Source organism: Hemiscyllium ocellatum, chromosome 10 (assembly GCF_020745735.1).
Source record: "Hemiscyllium ocellatum isolate sHemOce1 chromosome 10, sHemOce1.pat.X.cur, whole genome shotgun sequence".
In the NCBI taxonomy this organism is placed as follows: domain Eukaryota; kingdom Metazoa; phylum Chordata; class Chondrichthyes; order Orectolobiformes; family Hemiscylliidae; genus Hemiscyllium; species Hemiscyllium ocellatum.
In genome coordinates this window covers 14607470-14628778 of record NC_083410.1, presented here as the reverse complement: position 1 = coordinate 14628778, position 21309 = coordinate 14607470, and the positions used below count along the sequence as shown (strand labels likewise).

The 21309-nt window shown below is 39.1% G+C and overlaps 1 protein-coding gene across 3 annotated transcripts in view; it reads left to right on the top strand.

Annotated features, from left to right (window-relative positions):
* The window catches only part of tarbp1 (TAR (HIV-1) RNA binding protein 1), a 200479-nt gene that overhangs the window by 68999 nt on the left and 110171 nt on the right, over positions 1 to 21309 (top strand). For all 3 annotated transcript variants that reach the window (XR_009645110.1, XM_060831275.1, XM_060831276.1), the window contains exons 13-17: positions 1686 to 1780; positions 3784 to 3945; positions 14321 to 14514; positions 16503 to 16755; positions 17042 to 17224. Coding sequence is in view for 2 of the 3 variants with exons in the window: in XM_060831275.1 (XP_060687258.1) it covers positions 1686 to 1780; positions 3784 to 3945; positions 14321 to 14514; positions 16503 to 16755; positions 17042 to 17224 (887 nt within the window). In the remaining variant the exon portion in view is untranslated. The remainder of the gene's footprint in view (positions 1 to 1685; positions 1781 to 3783; positions 3946 to 14320; positions 14515 to 16502; positions 16756 to 17041; positions 17225 to 21309) is intronic.

Genomic DNA, 21309 nt, shown 5'->3' with positions numbered 1-21309 from the left:
AATTTGCAGTGTTTAGATGGTAGTCTCACCAAGAATTGAGGACAGGTTTTATATATGTGTGATGAGAAGAGAATAGATGAACTTGTTCATGTTATTTATCTCTGCGGGTGTGAGGAACAGCATAGTGACCATTTGTAATTATTGGTGTTAACTACTACTACTTCTTGCGATTGCTGCTAAACGTTGATGTGTGAAGGGAAGAAATATAATCATTAGCTTTTAATTAGCTTTTTATTTTATTGACATTTTAATATCTTTGTTAATTGTGCATCATTTTTAAAATATGGAGTTGAGTAGCTATAGAGTCTTATAGATGTACAGCATGGAAACAGACACTTTGGTCCAACCCATCCATGCCGGCCAGATATCCCAACCCAATCTCTTACCTGCCAGCACCCGGCCCATATCCTTCCAAACCCTTCCTATTCATATACCCATCCAGATGCCTTTTAAATGTTGCAATTGTATCAGCCTCCCACCACTTCCTCCTGCAGCTCATTCCATACATGTACCACCCTCTGTGTGAAAACGTTGCCCCCTTAGGTCTCTTTTATAGTTGATATGAATGTTCAATGTTTTTCATTTTTAATTTGCAAATTATTTTTAGATTAGATTACTTACAGTGTGGAAACAGGCCCTTCGGCCCAACAAGTCCACACTGACCCGCTGAAGCGCAACCCACCCATTCCCCTACATTTACCCCTTACCTAACACTACGGGCAATTTAGCATGGCCAATTCACCTGACCACACATCTTTGGACTGTGAGAGGAAACCGGAGCACCCGGGGGAAACCCACGCAGACACGGGGAGAATGTGCAAACTCCACACAGTCAGTCGCCTGAATATACCTATATTTTTCAATATAGGTATACAATGATGTGAAAATTGAAAGGCTACCTTCTGTGTGGCGTAAAGAAAATCATTGCATTTACACCATACCTTTCACACCCTAAAGTACTTTTCAATGTTTGCTGATTGTAATTGTCTGGTTGGGTTGGTCCCTGCTGACCCTGTAGTCGGTCAGCAATTGAGAAACAAATTGGAGCCTACATTCTTGGAGACACAAGTGTGCTTCAAAGAATGCTGTAACAAAAACTTATCTCAGGAAATCGGTAGGCTGTGAGTCCTCTGAACACCTACTTATTTTTCATAAGCCATTTGTTAACAGAACATCTAATCTGGCTATTGTAGTGCTTCTAGGTATATTTATTTAAAATGTGTTAATCTGTGTTGGCTTTCAAGATATCAGTTTCTCCTTTGCCGCAAATCATTTTTACACTGCTAAGCAACCCACCACTATCATTGATTCCTTTCCCTACTTCAGTGGGAAAGAAAATGCTGAAATTTAATTTCTGCAATGCAGTAAAAGTGTCCTTGTTTTAGAAATCGAAAAGTGTATTCAATATGCCTGGATTAATGACTTTAAGATCTGCCTCTGTCATTGCCTTTCTGGGTCTGACACTAATAGGTTGCTGTCGAGCATTCTGCAAAATGAGTTTGACACTGATTACTTACTTTACTGAATATAGCTTGCTAAGCATTTTAGTGAACCTATTCTCAATTATCAATCCTTTTTTTAAAAAAGAAATTATTTGGTTTGTTCCTAGGCCAATAGAAAATTATCATGGAAAACTTGCATCCAGTGCATAACTGATGACAGTCCTCTCCTATCTTTGTTAATAGACAGGATACTGAATGCACTACGAGATTGTCTCATGTCTTCGGTAGAACAAGTCTTGGAGTATACTCTTAGGAGGTTAACAAGTGAACTAAAAACTGTAAGTGGAGATCACAGAATACTGTTCATAATTTTCCATGCTGTTACTCATATAAAAACTGTAATTGGGAAATAGCAGCAAGCAGCAGCCATTTTTAAAAATAGTGCTGCAGGAAGAGAAGTCTTTAGACTTGTAATTTTTTTTTGCAAACATTAATGCACAAAATGGACAAATAGAAACTGCTTCCCAATGTCTCGAAGCTGGGCACCCTTTTCACTTACTCCCAATGCATGTCTTTCCCTTATCCTGATGCAGGTCATCCCTTCTCCCACTCCCAGCCCTAGCCTTTGCCTTGCCTCCACAGTTCCCTTGTCAGGTAATAATCTTTTAGGAGGTGGTTAAGTGATAATAATTGGGCAGAACATTGAAGGAAAGCTCTCCATTCCCCTTTTAGAATGCTGTGGTCACATAATTTCCATCCACCCAGAGGTTAACCTCAGTTTGATGTTTCACCTGAGCATAGACAACACCAACTCCCTCATTGCTCTAGCTCAAGTTTTGCACTAGTTTGATGGAGATGGAGCTTGAGCTAACATTTTGTCACAGGGAGGGGAATGTTCTGAACTGAGCCAAAGCTGACGCTCATTTCTGATTTGACCGCTTAAAGCTCAGAAAAGGTTGGAGGGTGTGCATTACAAGGTAGCAGAATTTCAGATTCTGAAGGGCTGTGTTAGAATGATGGGTTTCATAAATGTGATTCAGATTCCCTAGGGGTAGACGTTGAAGGATAATGTTGACAAAAAGGTTTAATGAGTTTGGCACAAATTAACTAGTTTATCTGGTATGGGAGTTGAGAACAAGGGGTACAAACTTAAAATTAAAATCAGGCTATTTAAGAATAAAATCAGGGAACACTTTGTTGCTGTGGAAATCTGGATCATTAAAAATTTCCAAAGACAACTATAATCTGACTGAAAGATTTAAAGGGCTTAAAGGATGGCTATTCTTATTAACTCTAAACCAATCAGTTGAATAGTCTTTCATTGCAACAAAAATCTAGAATAAAGTTTAGACTGCTCACTGCCACCTTCCTGAGGGCACCTAGGGATGGGCAATAAATGTTGGCCTAGCCAGTAAAACCCCCATTCCATGAGTGAATTTTTAAAAATTGGATGGCTGTGTAAAGGATTTTTTGCAGTAGACGGTGAAAATAAAAATCTACATCAGTGTATATTACATCTGCTAATTAAATAATTTTTAAAAATGTTAAATTCCTAATGATAAAATATTATTCGTTGTCAAATTCTGTCTTTGTGAATTGGCAATTTAGTTGAAAACTCCATGTCGCCGGACTTAATGAATTTAATTATCAAGGCTGCAGAACTTGGTTTAAGCAGGGTGCAAGTTTATTTCCCTTGTGAAAACAAAACCAACTAATTTCTGGGCTAAGGAAGCTGATGTTGAGGGTCTCTTTCTTAAATGTCTGATCATGTCGCAAAATCATTTTAATCAAGTTCCTCAAAATATTTTGAGACAGCAAGTATGTTTCCAGACACAAATGTCTTATCTGAAATAACTGACAAACAATCCTATATTTTTATAACCTATTGCTGCATTTTGACATTTGCAGCATATTTTGTAAAACAGATGCCCTCTGATACTGTCATTGTGATGTTTGAAGTGGAGCTAGTAAGCTGCTAAAAAAACTTGCAAGATGCCAATTTTTAGGACAAAGCCAGATATTTTGGTTTAAATGATATTGTTTTATATCTGGTGTGTTATCTTGCCAATGGCAAATGGAAGGGAGGTAGCAGTTATTGCAGACGAGAAGGTAATTCTTCTGTGAGCAATTTTGTAGTGAAATTGTAAGCATGTGTTTAATGAGCTGCTAAGAATTGTAAAGAAGGAAATTCATCAAAGTACACCCAGTCTGAAGATTATTTTTTAAACCAGGAGTGGAGAAAGTTTAGTTATGATTATTGTCTCATTTTTGAACAAGTACATATGAAACTCTTTTTTTTCCTCTGTTATTCTAAATCCACTATGTTTGTTCTTCATTCAAGGTTTTGGACCTTGACAGATGTCATCTCTATCTCGCTGTGATGAGTGAGATAGTGAAGGCACTTTCAGTAGTGGGCTGGGAGAGAGGTTCTTGCATCTGGAGCTACATCTCTTCCCTGACACAGGCTTCAATTCAGCATCTTCAGATTTCCAGTGATGATGAGGTACTCTATCATTCCATTGCGTTGTATTTTCTGATGTACCAGAATACTTTAAACTCAACCTTCCTTTCCCTATCACTTTTTATACAGCAGAATTATTCCAATGCCAGCTCTTTGAAAAAGCTATTCAGTAGTCAGGCCATCCCAAGTCTTTCACTGAAAAGAAAAAATCATGTATAGATGATGTCCCATTTTGAAAGTTACGGTTGTATCTGTGTCCACCACCAAGTTTTTATTAATTTATTCGTGTAATGTGGGTATCACTGGCTAGGCCAACATTTATAGCCCATCCCTAATTGTCTGGAAGGCAGTTAAGAGTTAACCACATTGCTGTGGATGTGGAGTTGCAAAAAGACCAGACCAAGTAAGGATGGTAGCTGAAAATGTGTTGCTGGAAAAGCGCAGCAGGTCAGGCAGCATCCAAAGAGCAGGAGAATTGACGTTTCGGGCATGAAGAAGGGCTCATGCCCGAAACGTCGACTCTCCTGCTCCTTGGATGCTGCCTGACCTGCTGCGCTTTTCCAGCAACACATTTTCAGCTCTGATCTGCAGTCCTCACTTTCTCCAAGTAAGGATGGTAGTTTCCTTCCCTAAAAAACATGAATGAACCGGGTGGTTTTTTTTCTGATGATTGACGGTGGAATCATTGTCATCATTGAGCTCTTAATTCCAATTTTTTCTTGAATTCAGATCCACCACATGCCATGGTGGGATTTAAAATCAGATCCCAGAACATTACCTGGTCTCTGGATTAACAATCCAGTGACAATACCACTGGGCCATCACCTTCCCATTTTTTGGGGAGTGTATTCCATATTATAAAGCAAGACAAAGATTATTTCTGCCTCCCCTTTTGAAAATCTCCTTAAATTATATATTAAAAATGTTGACAGCACAGAAAGAGACCATTCAATCTATTGTTTCTGTGCCAGTCAACAAATATATGACTGCGTTAATCCTATTTTCCAGCTCTTAGCCCATAGGTCAAGCTATGGTAACACGAATATCTTAGTACTGCTTAAATGTTTCTGGAGTTTGTGACTCAACCACCCTTTGGGCAGTTATTTCCAGACTGAGTGAAATAATTTCTTATCAACTCCCCCTTTTGGCCTTTTACCTCTTTCCTTAAATCTGCGCCCTCAATTATTGAGCCCTCTCCTGAGGAAAAACTGCATTACATGCATTATACAACCTATCAATACCTCTCATAATCTTATATGCCTCTGTCAGGTTCCTTCTCAACCTTCACAGCTCCAACGAAAGTAACTCCAGCCTATCCAATCTTTCTTTGTAGCCCAGGTAGCAACCTCGTAAGTCTCCTCTGCAATGTCTCTATTGCAAGCACACCCTTCCTATAATGTGGTGACCAGAACTGCATGGTATACTCGAGTTATGGTTGAATCAGTGTTTTATACAGTTGTAGCTTAACCTTGTATCCTATAATCTTTTGTATTCTTTGTTTTGGCTAATAAACGCAAGTATTCCATATGTCGTTTTAACTCCATCATCTACCTGGCCTGCTAGCATAAGGGATCTGTGGATATCCACACCAAGGTCCCTCTGATCATCACACCTTCCAGACTTGTATCTCTCCAAATCCTCTTAGTTTTCTGGGTTGAATTCCATTTTCCATCTGAGCAGTCCATTGATATCTTCCTGCAGTTTACAGCTATTCGCACTATTTAGCAGCCTACCAATTTTTGTGTCCTCAATGAGTTTCTGATATATATCATTTAAGTCTATATCATTAATCTATGCCACAAATAGCTAGGTCACAGCACTGAGCTTTGTGGAAACACACCATTGGAAACAGACTTTCAGTCATAGAAACATCCCTTTACTATCACCTTCTGCTTCCTGCCTCTCAGTAAATTTTCCAACATGCTGCCTTGCCTTAGAACCCATAGGCTCTTACTTTCTTGACAAATTTACGAAAACAGACCTTGTCTAAACCCTTGCTAAAGATTGTATTGACCGCATCAAATGTATTATCCTCATCAACCCTCCTGGTTACCTAATTACCTTAAGAAAAAGGCTAACCAAGGAAGTTAAGGAGAGTGTTAGGTTGAAAGATGAAAATTTAGAAGGAGGCAAAACTGGGATAAATCCAGCAAAAGAGCATGATAGATAATTAAATACAAGAACAAACTAAGGAGGAAATATAAAAACTGGCGATAAGAATTTCTTTAAATATATAAATGGAGAGAGGTCAAAGTGAACATAGGCCCCTTAGAAAATGAATCTGTGGAGATCGGAATGGGGAATAATGAAATGGCAAAGGAGTTAAGCAGATATTTTGTCTCAGTCTTTATAGCGGATGATACTTCAAACCTGCCTGTATAATCCTAAAGAATATAGGGGAAAGGTTAAGGACTAACATCATCACTAGAGAAGTAGGATTAGGCAAACTAATGGGGCTATAGGCAGATAGGTCCCTTGCTCCTGATGGCTTGCATCCCAGAATTCTAAAAGAGGTAGCAGTGGTTGTAATTATCTTAAAAATCCTTTGGTTCTGGAGAAGTACCAGAGGATTGGAAAACTACCAATGTGATATCTCTATTCTAAAAGCAGGACGATCTGCCAGTTAGTCTAATTTGTTTATTGGAAGAATGTTGGAATCAGTTTATAAAGAAAGCAATGGCAGAATAATAGGAAATCCGAATGTTACCAAGTGGAGTCAGCATGGCTTCATGAAGGAAATCATGACTGGCTAATTTATTAGTTTTTCAAGGAAGTCTCCATCAGAATGGATAGAGGGGAACTAGTAGTATTTGGACTTTTGAAAGATGTTTGAGAAGGTACTTAACTGAAAGTTAAGTCATAAGATGAGCCTGGTGTTGGCACGATGGAGAACTGGCTGTTGGGCAGCAGTGAGGATAAAGGGGTTCTATTCAGCTTGGCGACCCATGGCCAATGGGATTCCACAGAGATCAGTGCTGTGACTGCAGCTGTTCACAATGTATATTAATGACTTGGAGGAAGGAAGCGAATGTACTGTAGATAAATTTGCAGATGACAAAAATAGGTAGAAAGGCAAGTTGTGAGAGAGATACAAGCAGTTTACAAAGGGCAAATTGCAACACAAAGGTGTTGAGGGTACTTGTGCAGAAAAGCCAAAAAGCGAGCGCACAAATGCAGCAGGTAATCTGAAAGGCTAATGGGTCTTTGGCTCTTATTTCAAGGGGGGGGGGTGCAGTAAAAGAGTCGAGAGGTCTTAACTGAAACTGTGCAGGATCCTGGTGACACCACCAACAGATTACATCCCTATCAGGCCCACTTTTCTTGTCTTTTTCTCTTGCTCTTTACATAATGTTTAAAAGCCCCTTTCTAATTTGTTTTATTCTACCTACCTGTGCTTTCTCATACAGTCTTCGAGCTTTCTGAATTTCCATTTAAAGTTCCCCTTGTACTTTTTATATAATCTATAGGGACTCTGACATATGAGCCCTCTGTACCTCCTATGTCATCTAGTTACTGTCCCTCTGACTCGAAGCAGTTTTTCATATAAGTAAAATTTACATGCTTGAAAGATTTAAAAAAAAACTGTCAACATGCCTTTGCTAAAGGAGGAGAGTTTTAAAGCAGCTTATTTAAAAAGAATTAGTCAGCCGTGTGACAGTCCCAGAAGACCATGGGCTGCTTTCTCATTAGAGAGAAATGACCTGTGGTGAATTTGAACTGAAGGTCACCATATCTCAGGCGAGGATCTAGGTTGAGAAGGTGGAGTTTTCACCATGGCTTCAGTCGACACAGGTGTTGAACCTACTAAGTTAACCAAATCCTCTACGGACTAATACAAATATATTTACACATTTAATAATTTATAGGACAGCTTCATTCTTAATTTGTACAAGACCTCAGAAATCCAATTCAAAATAAAAATAACACTTAAATTGAAAAAAAAACCCACAAAATCAACTCGTGTTTGGAACTGATGATAATAACTTCAAACAATTTCTGACTTTTATTCCCAGATGTTTTTGTTTTGAAGTGAATAATTTCTGTGATTGTACTTTTCATGTTGACTCTTTTTGCATAATTGGCTTTTTTATCTGTCCTACCCCTTTTGTTTTCCCTTATGTAAAACTTCATGACATTTCTGGAGAGCATCTTGACCATAAAGCTGTCATAAGACCGGTATCACTTGCTGAAAACTTGAATGTTGGAGCAGCCAAATTGCACGTCTAAGCTTAAAAGCTATTTAATAATTTTAACAAATTATTGGCAGACACCCAAAAGCACAAAATCAGAGCATGATACAGAATTGAAGGAGGCTTATGAGTTTAGGTTGGCTGTCTTAGTTCCACTCCCCTATTTCCTCCCAAAACCGTGGAAGTTTCTTTGCCTTATCAAATTCTTTTACCCTAACAGTACATTGTACAAAGCTGATACTTTAGTCGTATACAATAAACAATAATAACCATTTCAAACTGGCAGATAGCTATAACAGTACCTGAACAAAAGGAATTGAACATTGTAAGGACAACAACTTAACTTTGGATAAAGTCATTACTAGCAATTAAGCCTTCTGGTGTGGAACATCACAAACTTGAAGAAAATAAGAGATTACATACATTAGAGATTACCAATATTGTGATGATGCATTTGGATTAGAGAAACAAATGTGACTTGTGTTTGTACAGTACCTTTAAAGTAATTAAACACTCCAAGGTGTTCGTAGAGCATTACAAAGTAATGTTTTACTCCAAGATGCATAAGGATACATTTGGACAGTGGGCAAAAGGTTGGTTGTGATGCAGTTTTAAAGATTCCTGAAAGAGGTTATCCTGAATGGGGATAAGCGGTTTAGGAAGAATTTGGAGCATGGATGTCTTGGAGTTGTTGGAGGAGATTGCAAAGATAAGGAGGGTGAAGGCCGTGGAACAATTTGAAAACCAGGATGAGAATTTTAAAATTGAGGCTTTGTTTAACTTAGAAAGTTGAATTGGATGAAATAAAAATTGAAAGAGTTTTGCTTAAACTATTTTCTTAATATGGCAGTATTGAACTCTTTTGACACGACAACGTAAGGAAAAATGAAGAAGAGTTCATGCTTACAAGTTTATTAGAATTCTTTGAGGAGGTAACAAGCAAGATAGATAAAGGGAAATAAGTAGATGTAATATTTTGGATTTCCAAAAGGCAGTTCAATAATTTACTGCATATATGCCTACTTGGGATAAAAGCTCATAGTGTTAAAGGTAATATATTAGTAATATATTAGCATGGTTAGAGGATTGGCGAACTTATGAATTGAAAGGTGAGATTGCTGAGGGCTGGCCTGGAGGCAGGATCAGCGCTTTGGCCAAATTGTTGTCTTAAGCAGGATGGTTGAATTTTGGAAGCTAGGAGATCAACTGTTAAAATAATGACAGGACATCTTAATGTTTTATGGATGTCTGGGGAGTGTAGTAAGTTTTCTGTGACTGTAGACATAGTTCTTCTGGAAACTACCTTTGGATGAGGGTACCATATATAGGTTGGAGAAGAAGAACAGGAGAAACAGGCATTTTCTTCTAGCAAATTACTTCCAGTGTCCCCAAGCAGAAGCAGATTTTTTATTTTTTACTCTTGGACACTTCTCTTTGGAGATGAGAAGAAATTGACATTGAGTTCAGAGCTGTCAGAATAAAGCAACAACTGGATTGCAAAGTCATCAGCTGTGTCTGCAGATTAGTTCTGTCGGAATGGTGAGACTGTAGGTTTGACAATAGTTGACTATCAAGAAAGCTTAAGATTGGAATTTTGTTTGAACTTATGCTCAACTGTGCAACAAGCAACAATGAGCAACCTCAAATGTAGTCTAATTGAAACTAGTAACCAATATCAGATTCCCTCTGCATTTGTTTTAATGAGAAGAAAATTAAGTGACCTTTATCAGATGAATTTCAGTAATTTGCCTGCTAACATCGTCCTAAGACAAGAATTTTGTTTAAACTTTAATTTTTATGTGGTGAAATTTTGCAATCCTCTGTGGCTATGTTTTATTCATTCATGACAGGTAGATGCTCAGGAAAACTCAGTATTTGATGTTCATCCCCAACTTTTGACAGCAATTAAGAGTCAACCACATTGCTGTGGATCTGGCATCTCATCTAGGCCAGATACTGTTCCTTAAGGGAGATCAGTGAACCAGTGTGACTCTGCAAAGATTGATAATAATTTCATGGTTACCATAGCCACTCTGAAGCCTTTGCTTCAGTGTTGTGATGACAGTCCCTGGATAAAGCTCACATAGAACCTCCATACTTGGTGCAAATTTGTTTCAATGCAACTGCATATCAGTGGCAAGGAAAATTCCTTAAGACTTTAAGCTATCCGAACTAAATTAGGGTTTTTTGGCCCATCAGGTCTGCTCCGCCATTTGATCTTTTTTTTAGATTACCGACAGTTTGGAAACAGGCCCTTTGGCCCAACAAGTCCACACTGACCCTCCGAAGAGCAACCCACCCAGACCAATCCCCTAACTAATGCACCTAACAGTATGGGCAATTTAGCATGGCCAATCCACCTAACCTGCGTGTCTTTGGACTGTGGAAGGAAACCGGAGCACCCAGAGGAAATCCATGCAGACACGGGGCGAATGTGCAAACTCCACACAGGCAGTTGCCCAAGACAGGAATTTAACCTGGGTCCCTGTGAGGCAGCAGTGCTAACCACTGAGCCTCCGTGCCACCCCACTGATGTTTCTCAACCAACTTCACCTGCCTTCTTCCTGTAACCCTTGATCTCCTTGGTACTCAAGAACAAGAGCAGATGACATAAAAATTGAAGGTGTAGTGGACAGGGAAGAAGGTTATCTCAGATTACAATGGGATTTTGATCAGATGGACCAATGGACTGAGAAGTGGCAGATGGAGTTTAGATAAGTGCAAGGTGCTGCATTTTGGGAAAGCAAATCTTAGCAGGACTTATACACTTAATGGTAAGGTCCTCGGGAGTCTTGCTGAACAAACAAACCTTGGAATGCTGGTTCATAGCTCCTTGAAAGTGGAGTTGCAGGTAGACAGGATAGTGCAGAAGGCATTTGGTATGCTTTCCTTTATTGGTCAGAGTATTGAGCACAGGAGTTGGGAGGTCATGTTGCGGCTGTACAGGACATTGGTTAGGCCACTTTTGGAATATTGCTTGCAATTCTGGTCTCCTTCCTATTGGAAAGATGTTGTGGAACTTGAAAAGGTTCAGAAAAGACTTTATAAGGATGTTGCCAGAGTTGGAGGATTTGAGCTATAGGAAGAGGTTGAATAGGCTGGGGCTGTTTTCCTTGGAGCGTGAGAGGCTGAGGGATAACCTTATAGAGGCGTACAAAATTATGAGTGGAATGAATGGGATAAATAGACAAAGTCTTTTCCCTGGAATGGGGGAGTCCAGAACTAGAGAGCATAGGTTTAGGGTGAGAGGGAAAGATATAAAAGAGACCTATGGGGCAACATTTTCACGCAGAGGGTGGTATGTGTATGGAATGAGCTGCCAAAGGAAGTGGGGGAGGGTAGTACGGTTGCAACATTTAAAAAGCATCTGGATGGATATATGAATCAGAAGGGTTTGGAGGGATGTGGGTGAGGTGCTGGCAGGTGGGACTAGATTGGGTTGGGATATCTGGTTGGCATGGACGAGTTGGATGGAAGGGTCTATTTCCATGCTGTACATCTGTATGATTCTATGACTCATTGCTGCTCCACCCTGCTAGGCTCCCCTTCCAATCAACTCTGGTCAGCTGCTCTCCCATGTCTTTAATCATTACATTATATGGACTAATACCATTACATTTAATTCTGGCTTTTCCTTCTCAAACTGCAGGGTGAGTTCTATCATATTATGGTCACTTCCCTGTTAGGGTTCCTTCAACTTCAGCTCCCTAATCAAGTCTGCCTCATTACACATCTCCAAATCCATTATTGCTTGTTCCCTACTGGGCAGGGGAAGCAATTTGTTGGGTGGAAACAAAGGGCAGTCATTGAGGCAGCTGTCCATCCAAAATGAAATCATTTTCTCTATCTGGTCCTGAATGCAGCAAAATTTTCCAGGTGAGATAATAGTCACATATCTGCTAGAACCCTATCAAATAACCCAGGTGGTAGGCATTATCATCTTTGCATTGAGGGCCAACAACAAATAAAACATGCTGGATATTCTCTTTGGACAGGTGTGCTTGAAAAACTAATGTACTAATTTAAATATCCAAAGGAGTAGATGACAAAACTTCTATAAATATTTAAACGCATTGAACTCTGAACTCTGTAAAGCATAATTTCTGCTTATTTATTTGACCCTTATATTTGGCAATTGTCTGCCTCTGCAATTTTTTCCATCCTATCCTCTTATTAAAATAAATTATTTTAAAAATCCCTTGTCTTCTGGCCCTTTAATGGCAAAGAGCTTATAATTTTGCAATTCACCAAATGACGTCCAAATACGTAGACGCATATGTTAAAGCATTTTTTTTATCATGTGCTTACTTCAACTTGAGTTTTCTGTCGAATGCTATAATTTAAGTTAAAAACATTGACGTATTTTCAGACCTGTGAGAATCTTGCTCTTAACACATGCAAGGGGTGTAAGTGAAATTTGGAATAATGTTCCATTCATTTCCACCTTTCATCGCTATGTCTCTCTGCTTGCTTGCACAGCCAAGTTTGGAACCTTGGGAATTCTGGACATAACATGTCCCCCATTATGGTATGGTGGATGATTACATTTTTAAATTTTTCGTTGTTGAGCAAAACTACTTTGAGTTTTCGTTTTAAACATTGCCATACCAATAACTCTGAAGACTGTGTATTTCAGCTAACCTCCTGGCCTTTCATATTGACTCTTAAACTGGATGCTGCTTTTGAAATCCCCTTGCTCAGATACCTCCTGCAGAATGCATCCATCAAATTGCACTTAGGAGTCCCACATTGCTTCGTTCTTTTGGCTGCATTTTCCCTTTGAGAATTCTTTGCTATCTTTGTCTGACTCAACGACCACTTTTATTTTTCTGACCTTTCCACCTGTGGCAGTGAGTAATTGATGTTCTTCCAGCTGGCATGGAAGTTATCATACCTGCACTCTTTCCTTTTGTTTTGAGGCCCATAAAACATCTTGGTTCAATAAGATTTATTTTTCTGTCTCCTTTAAAAATGTTTTGTTTATTGCACATAAAAACTCAGCTTCTCAGTCACCTGGTGTCTTGATGTGCTTGAGTTTGTTTTTCTTCCAATTTCTGTGAAGCTATTTATAGAACTGTTCTTTTGGACATGGGATCATTTTCTTCATTTTTTTTTATAGGCGATTTCTTCATGTTTCTCTGAAGTATAGCCAGCAGCTTACTGCTTCTTACCTTTTAGGCTTCATCTTTGTCCTCCTTTAATAAATTTATTTTGGTTTTAATAGATTTCCTCCATTTGTAAAACTATTTTGATAAACTTTGGGTTGGTAGGAAGAAGTTTCAGGAAATTTCTCTCTGACCTTGGATGCAATCAAGTAGCTTCCAGTTACGTTGTCTAACGTAAATCCTCATTCAATGGGAGTTTGTTGACTGACTTCAGGAAGAATTGTAGGCCATCTGTACGATCAGCAGTTTTCAACTGTCTATTCCAATCTGTCTGAAAATAAATGTTTCTGGGAAATACATCACTGTCCCTTAATTGTCACTGGGTCAAAATCCTGGAATTCCTCTTTACTGGCATTGCAGGTCTACCTACAGCACATGGACTGCAGCAGTTCAAGAAGGCAGCTCAATACCACCTCCTCAATGCAATTAAGGATGGGAATAAGCCACCAAAGTCCATATCCCATGACTGTGTATAAAATTTTTTCTTCGTGCATTACAATTATGTCATCCAATATGCAAAATTAAGCAGCTGCCGACCACCTATTCATTGGAGGGCGATGATGTTTTTGGGCCACGTCACTGGATTCATAATCCATAAGCCCAGGGTAATCTTCTGGGGACATGGATTCAAATATCACTGTGTCAGATGCTGAAACGTGAATTGTATTTAAAAAAAAACTCAAATAAAAAGCTGTCCTAGTGGCACCTGTGTAACCACTGTCAATTGCCATAAAAACCCATCTGGTTCACATGCTATTTAGGGAAGGGAATCTATTATCCTTACCCGGACTGGTCTACATTTTACTCCAGACCCACAGCAATGTGTATGGTTCCTAATTGCCCTCCAATTAGGGATCGACAATAAATGCTGGCCTAGCCAGTGGCACCCAGATCCCATGAATGATCAAAGAGAAGAAAAAGGGCAGTTGAGACAAGCAATAAAAGCTGGACTAGCCCGCACTGACCATACTCCACAAACAAATATTGTTTGAAAAACACCACTGTGAATGTTAGCAGAGTTCAGCTGAAGATACGTAAATTCTATTTTGCTTTTTGTTTCAGGTTCTGAAATTAGGACAACAAATCCAAATGGTAGTCGCTAGAGCTTCTTTGGCTTGGATTTGCAAGATTAATGCCCAGTATCCAGACCTGCAGCTTGACTCCCTCAATGCTGTCAAAACATTGGTCAAATCTGTTTTAACTGGTCCATTCAACAAGAATCTTGAGAAACCTTTCTTCAGTAAGCAAGACAATGGGTAAGAAAGATGCGTAATTTACTATTTCAAGTGCAAAACTTTTATACAGGGAAGTTCAATGTAAATATTCAAGACTTGCAGTGAATATTAGAGCAGCAACTTAAAGTTCCTGGGTTGGTGACGGTTCACAGTTTGTGTAATTTACTCATCCATTCAAGGCATTCTACTCCATCTACTTCAAAAAATTCGAAGAGCTTTTTCTGCTATTTATTTGCAGTTTAGCTCTTCCAGTTCCAATTTAGCACAAATTTCATTTCTGCCCATTTAGCGGCAAGCAACTCAGCTAATGATTGGACACACAATCTGATCTCTCAGCTTGGATCAAAGCTCTTTCTGGCTCAGCTTTGGAGGCATCCAAGTTGAAACACTGAATTAACAGCTGTACTCAATCTGGAAAGACAACTAAACTTTAACGAGATTAGGATTTTGGAAAGCTGTCCAGACAATGTTGAGCATTTGTTTTCTACCTTGCTAGTTTTTATATTAATTCTGAAGGAATTTGAGTGAGTTGGTCAAACCTTGCCAGGTTCACCACACTGGATGGGCTATTGGGAAAGTTGTGGGTAAAGGCTGTCCATATGAAGTGGAAACATTGAGAATTGGAGCACTATGGGACCTACTGCATGCTCAACCCAGCAGCCGCTTAGAAAGAGGAAACATAAATAGTAGAATTGGAACAAACATCCCTTTCTGCTTTCTTGAGAAGGGAAATGATACAATAACTGATTTTGTGTTGATCAGCCTACAAACCAGATGTTTTTAATTAGATTCATGACTTGCCAGCTAATCAGAAGCTGAAGTTATTGTGAAATCACACATGAATATTAAGTCAACAGTATTCTTTTATTAAATTAAATATTCCTAGAACAATATTATTCTGTCCATAGTAATTATCCACGCTGCATGTGAACTCTGAGCTAGGGCCAACTGTTTTCTAACTTATCAGAAATAAATATGCCAAGTTGTCAAGCCACCAGACAGCATGCTCCAGAATGGATGGCAGTGTTAAACAACAAAAATGCAATCTAGTAATAAACAAAGAGTATGCATGCAATTGACGTAATCACACAATGATTGCTTTTTGCCATTAAGGCCTATGGCTTTCAAATGCATTTCAGAGTATTTTTCCACCTGTTGCAAATTCATCTTTTTCTTTTCAAGTTTCATCAATCACAAATCTGGAATTTTAATAACAAAAAGCTGTCAGCATACAATAACTTGAGGAATTGGTGCAGTTAACACAAATTTAGTATGGTTGTGCAAGAGCTAGTGAAACAGTTGGTTTAATGTTTAGTCAGGTGCAGTGTTAGTGAGGGATAATAAAGTAAAGGCAATTAATGTTGTAACTGCATAAACTTTCGTAATTTTATAAGTGCACATGATGTCTGATGCTCTGCAATATATCAAGTTTGCCTGAGCTGATTGGTTACACTGGTTGATGGCAAATGAATGTATCTAACTCTACTTTTATGATAACAGGACTCCAGGATTTTTGATCATAATATGAATTGAAGGTTGTTCATTATTGTGGAAGTTTTTTTTAATTTGCTGTCAAATATTTTAATCGTGTTATTTTCACTTTTCTCCAGAAGACCTTTAAACAATAAAGGAACAAATTCTAGGTTTTGACATTCCAGCATACAGCTTTGCCATGATACAAGAATTCACTCCAAGTACATTTACAGTGGAACTCTTCGGAATAGTTCAGTTATTCCTTATTTGGTGGTTTAGTTTTCAAATTTGCAACTAGTGCCTCTCCTTCAAACCCCTCATGAAATAATGGTCTCAAACAATTTTTCATTACAATTACGTTAATTGTGTGAAGCATTTCTGGACCTGGAGGATGGGAGAAGCAGAATATTTTAGTATATTGGCATTTCATAATGGCTTTGCATTTCATTGCTCTTATGTAATTTGTATTACTGTAAAATGTTGCATTAATACTAAACTTTTCCTGCCTTTAAAAAGGATATTTTTGTTTTGTTTAGACTTTCAGAGGATGTATTTTCAGCTGAGGGCTGGGGAAAGGTCTCTACACAGTATATCCATGATCATTGGGCCTGTATCTATTTTATTTTGAACAAACTTGAACAGACATCTGAAACTGTAGCCAACAAGAGTTCGTTACCTGCTGTAAAAAATCCAGCTCTCATTCTTCACGCCTGTGTAGAAGCACTTAACATTGTGCGATCGGACCAAGTACTTCCCATACTGCAATGCATGAAGATTCTTGTTCCTAAGGTTAGCAAGATTAAATCTGACATATATTTGATTGGTAGCAACTAAGACGTTTCTCATTTATTCCTGCAATAAATAGGTGTGCTACTTTTTCTTGCAAATATAAACTATTGTCTTTATTCTAATGGTAATTCAAAGATACATATTTGTAGCTATATTGCTGAAATATTTTTCACCTTTTGAAGGTCTGTAAAATGCTCCTTCTGACATTTTGAGACAGAAGAATGTGCAAACTGTAACATAATTTTAAGATTGTTTATCGTGTACCTTAACCTGTTGATTTATTTAGCTTTACAGGTCAGAAGAATCTCTTTGTGTGAAATCTCTTGATCTAGCTTGGAAGGTAGTTATGGATTTGAACAGCAACCAGCTGCATTTTTGGCCTACTTTGAATGTTTACATAAAGATTGCCTTTCATCCTCAGCTACTTAGCGTCACTGGAGAATGTACCATTGGAATAAAAGTGAAAGAGGTAAAATATATTTTAGTATTGCTATTTAGTGAAACCCACTTTGGTGAATTATTGTATTATCTAATAATAATTCATGGAGCTATAAAAGCACTGAAGAAGGTTATTTGTCCTATCATGGTTAAGTTGACTTTTTGTGAAAGAATCACAACATTTGAGTCATAAAGGTCTACAACATAGGAAAAGCCGTTTGGCCCAGTGAGTCTGCACCAATCAAAAACAACCACCTAACAATTCTAATCCCACTTTCCAACACTTGGTCCATAATTTTGTATGCCTTGGCATCACGTGTATGTATAAATACCACATAAATGTTATGAGCATTTCTGTATATACCACCCTTACAGAAATCAGTTCCCTCTGGATGAAAAACATTTTATTCACATCGTGTCTAAACCTTTTGCCCCTTATCTTAAATCTATGCCCCCATTCCTCCACCAAGAGCAGAAGTTTTTTTTTCCTGTCTATCCTATTTACGCCCCTCAATTTTATACATCTTTATCATGTTCTCCCTCAATCTCTTCTGCTCGAAGGAAAACAACCCCAGTTTTACCCGCCCTCTCTTCATAACTAAAACTCAGCAGCGCAGGCATTTTCCTGATAAATCTCCACTGCATTCTCTCCAGTAAATCCCATCCTTCGTATAATTTGGACTCCTGAACTATATAAAATGCTCTAGCTGTGGCCTAACTGACATTTTATACAATTCCAGCATAACATCCTTATTTTTAAGTGCTGCCCCTTCACTGAAAAAGATAAGTATCCCATATGTCTTCCAACCAACTTTATCTATCCTGCTACTTAAGAGGCCGGTGCACATGGAAACCAAGGTCCTACTTTACCGTGCTTTGGTTTTCTTATCCAAGTGACACTTATTTGGATTGAATATCATTTATAGAGTCATATAGTCATACAGCATGGAAACAGATCTTTGGTCCAATCAATTCATGCCAACCATAATTTCAAACTAAATTAGTCCCATGTGCCTGAGCTTGGCCTATATGGCCCCAACATTTCTTATTTGTGTACTCCTCCAAATGTCTTTTGAATATTATAACTGTACTGTCATCCATCACTTCCTCTGGAAGTTCATTCCACACATGAACTGTGTAAACAAAAGTTGCTCCTCATGTCTTTTTTAAAATCTTTCTCCTCTCACCTTAAAATATGTCCCCGGTCTTGAAATCCCCCTCCCTTGGGAAAAGACACCTGCCTTATCTATATCCTCCAAGATTTTATAAACCTCTCTGAGGTCATCCCTCAAACGCCTATCCTCCAGTGAAAAAAGACCCAGCCTATCCAGCCTCTCCTTATAATTAAACCCTCCATTCCTGGCAATATTCTGGTAAATCTTTTCTGAACACTCTCCAGCTTAACAATACTCTTCCTGTAACAAGGTGTCTAGAACTGGACACAGTACTCCAGAAGAGGCCTCACCAATGTCCTGTATAACGTCAACATGATGTTCCAAATATGACACTCAAATGACTGAGCATTGAAAGCAAGCATGCTCATTGCCTTCTTAACCACCATGTTGACATTTGATGCAAACTTTTAAGAAGTATGTACCAGAACATCTAGGTCTCTGTATTCTATGACACTACCCAAAGCCTTACCATTAATTGCATATGTTCTGCCCTTGTTTGTCTTACCAAAGTGCAATACCTCACATTTATTCAAATTAAATACCATCTGTCCCTCCGCAGCCCATTGACACAACTGATCAAGGTCTCTTTGTAATCTTAGACACCCTTCTTCACTATTCACCCTTCTTCACTATATACCACAAATTTTGTTAACATCTGCAAACTTACTAACCATGCCTTCTCCATTCTCATCTAAATCATTCATATAAATGACAAACAAAATTGGACCCAACATCGAGCCCTGTGGAACACTGCTTGTAACAGGCCTCCAATCCGAGAAACAACCCTCCTGTACCACCCTCTGTTTTGCCACTGATCACCCCATCTGACTGGCCCATCTATATCCTCTGGTAATCTAATATTATCCTCCTTACTATTTATCACCCCATCAATTTTTGTATTAATCCATGAAATTACTGATCAAATCTAAATCATTTATATGTACCACAAACAACAAGGGCCCCAGCACTAATCCCTATGGAACCCCACAGCACACTGGCTTCCAGTCACAAAAACACCCCTCAGCTATCATTCTCTGCCTTCTGCCACTCAGACAATTCTAGATCCAATTAGTCAAATTTCCTTGGCTCCCATGACTACTTACGTTTGCCTGCTCAAGTCACAGCAGACTGTTGAATTCATTGCCTTTATGTGCACACCTAGTCACCTCTTTGAAACATTCACTGTCACCAAGTCCAACACCGGCACCCCCACGTTCAGTCACGTCTGTCAGACATGACGTCCCCTTAACAAAGTAATGCTGACTGTTCTTGATTAATTCTGGATCAGTGGTGCTAGAAGAGCACAGCAGTTCAGACAGCAGCCAACGAGCAGCGAAATCGACGTTTTGGGCAAAAGCCCTTCACCAGGAAGGCTTTTGCCCGAAACGTCAATTTCGCTGCTCGTTGGATGCTGCCTGAACTGCTGTGCTCTTCCAGCACCACTGATCCAGAATCTGCTTTCCAGCATCTGCAGTTATTGTTTTTACCTTGTTCTTGATTAATCCCTGCCTCTCCAATTGCAGATTAATTCTGTCCTTCAGAATTGCTTCTAATAGTTTCCCACCACTAATTAGTCTGGAGTTTCCTGGTTTATGCCTTGCTCCCTTCTTGGATAATAGTATCACGTTGGCTGTCCTCCAGTTCTCTAGCACCTCTCCTATGGCTGGCAAGGAATTGAGAATTATTGCTAACACCCCTGCTATTCTCCTTTGCCTCACTCAACTGCCTGGAATACATTTTATTCGACCCTGGAGATTTATCAACTTTTAATCCTGCCAAACCACTCAGAACCTCTCCGCCAATGCTAACTTCTTTAAAAATGCCATAGCCCTTATTTTCCAATTTCTATAGCTATATCGTCTCTCTTGCTAATGAAACTGGTGCATTGATGTAGAAACTATTCATTTAGAATGCTAGAATTAGTCCAACTCTTCCATTCTTTTCCCAAAGTCATACAAGGTTTTCCTTTTAAGTGCATATCCAATTCTCTTTGGAAACAGTTATTCCATCTGCCTTTAGTGCAAACCTCCTCTCATCTCAGGAAAATGAGCTTCAGTTATTAGCATCACATACACTCTCTCTCCCAGGCTCAGATGGAATATATGAATGGAGTGATCAGCAATTACAGTTCACTGATGTCTTTTATTGAAAGACCATAAGACATAGGAGTGTAAGTAAGGCCATTCGGCCTATTGAGTCCACTCCGCCATTCAATCATGGCTAATGGGCATTTCCACTCCACTTACCCACATTCTCCCCGTAGCCCTTAATTCCTCATGACATCAAGAATCTATCAATCTCTGCCTTGAAGACATTTAGCGTCCCGGCCTCCACTGCACTCTGCGGCAATGAATTCCACAGGCCCACCACTCTGGCTGAAGAAATGTCTTTGCATTTCTGTTCTGAATTGACCCCCTCTAATTCTAAAGCTGTGTTCACGGGTCCTAGTCTCCTCGGCCTAACAGAAACAATTTCCTAGCGTCCACCCTTTCCAAGCCATGTATTACCTTGTAAGGTTCTATTAAGTCTCCCCTTAATCTTCTAAACTCCAGTGAATACAATCCCAGGATCCTCAGCCATTCCTCGTATGTTAGACCTACCATTCCAGGGATCATCCATGTGAATCTCCGCTGGACACGTTCCAGTGCCAGTATGTCCTTCCTGAGGTGTGGGGACCAAATCTGGACACAGTACTCCAAATGGGGGCTAACCAGAGCTTTATAAAGTCTCAGTCGCACAACGGTGCTTTTATATTCCAACCCTCTTGAGATAAGTGACAACATTGCATTCGCTTTCTTAATCACGGACTCAGCCTGCATGTTAACCTTTAGAGAATCCTCGACTAGCACTCCCAGATCCTTTTGTACTTTGACTTTACGAATTTTCTCACTGTTTAGAAAGTAGTCTATGCTTGTATTCTTTTTTCCAAAGTGCAGGACCT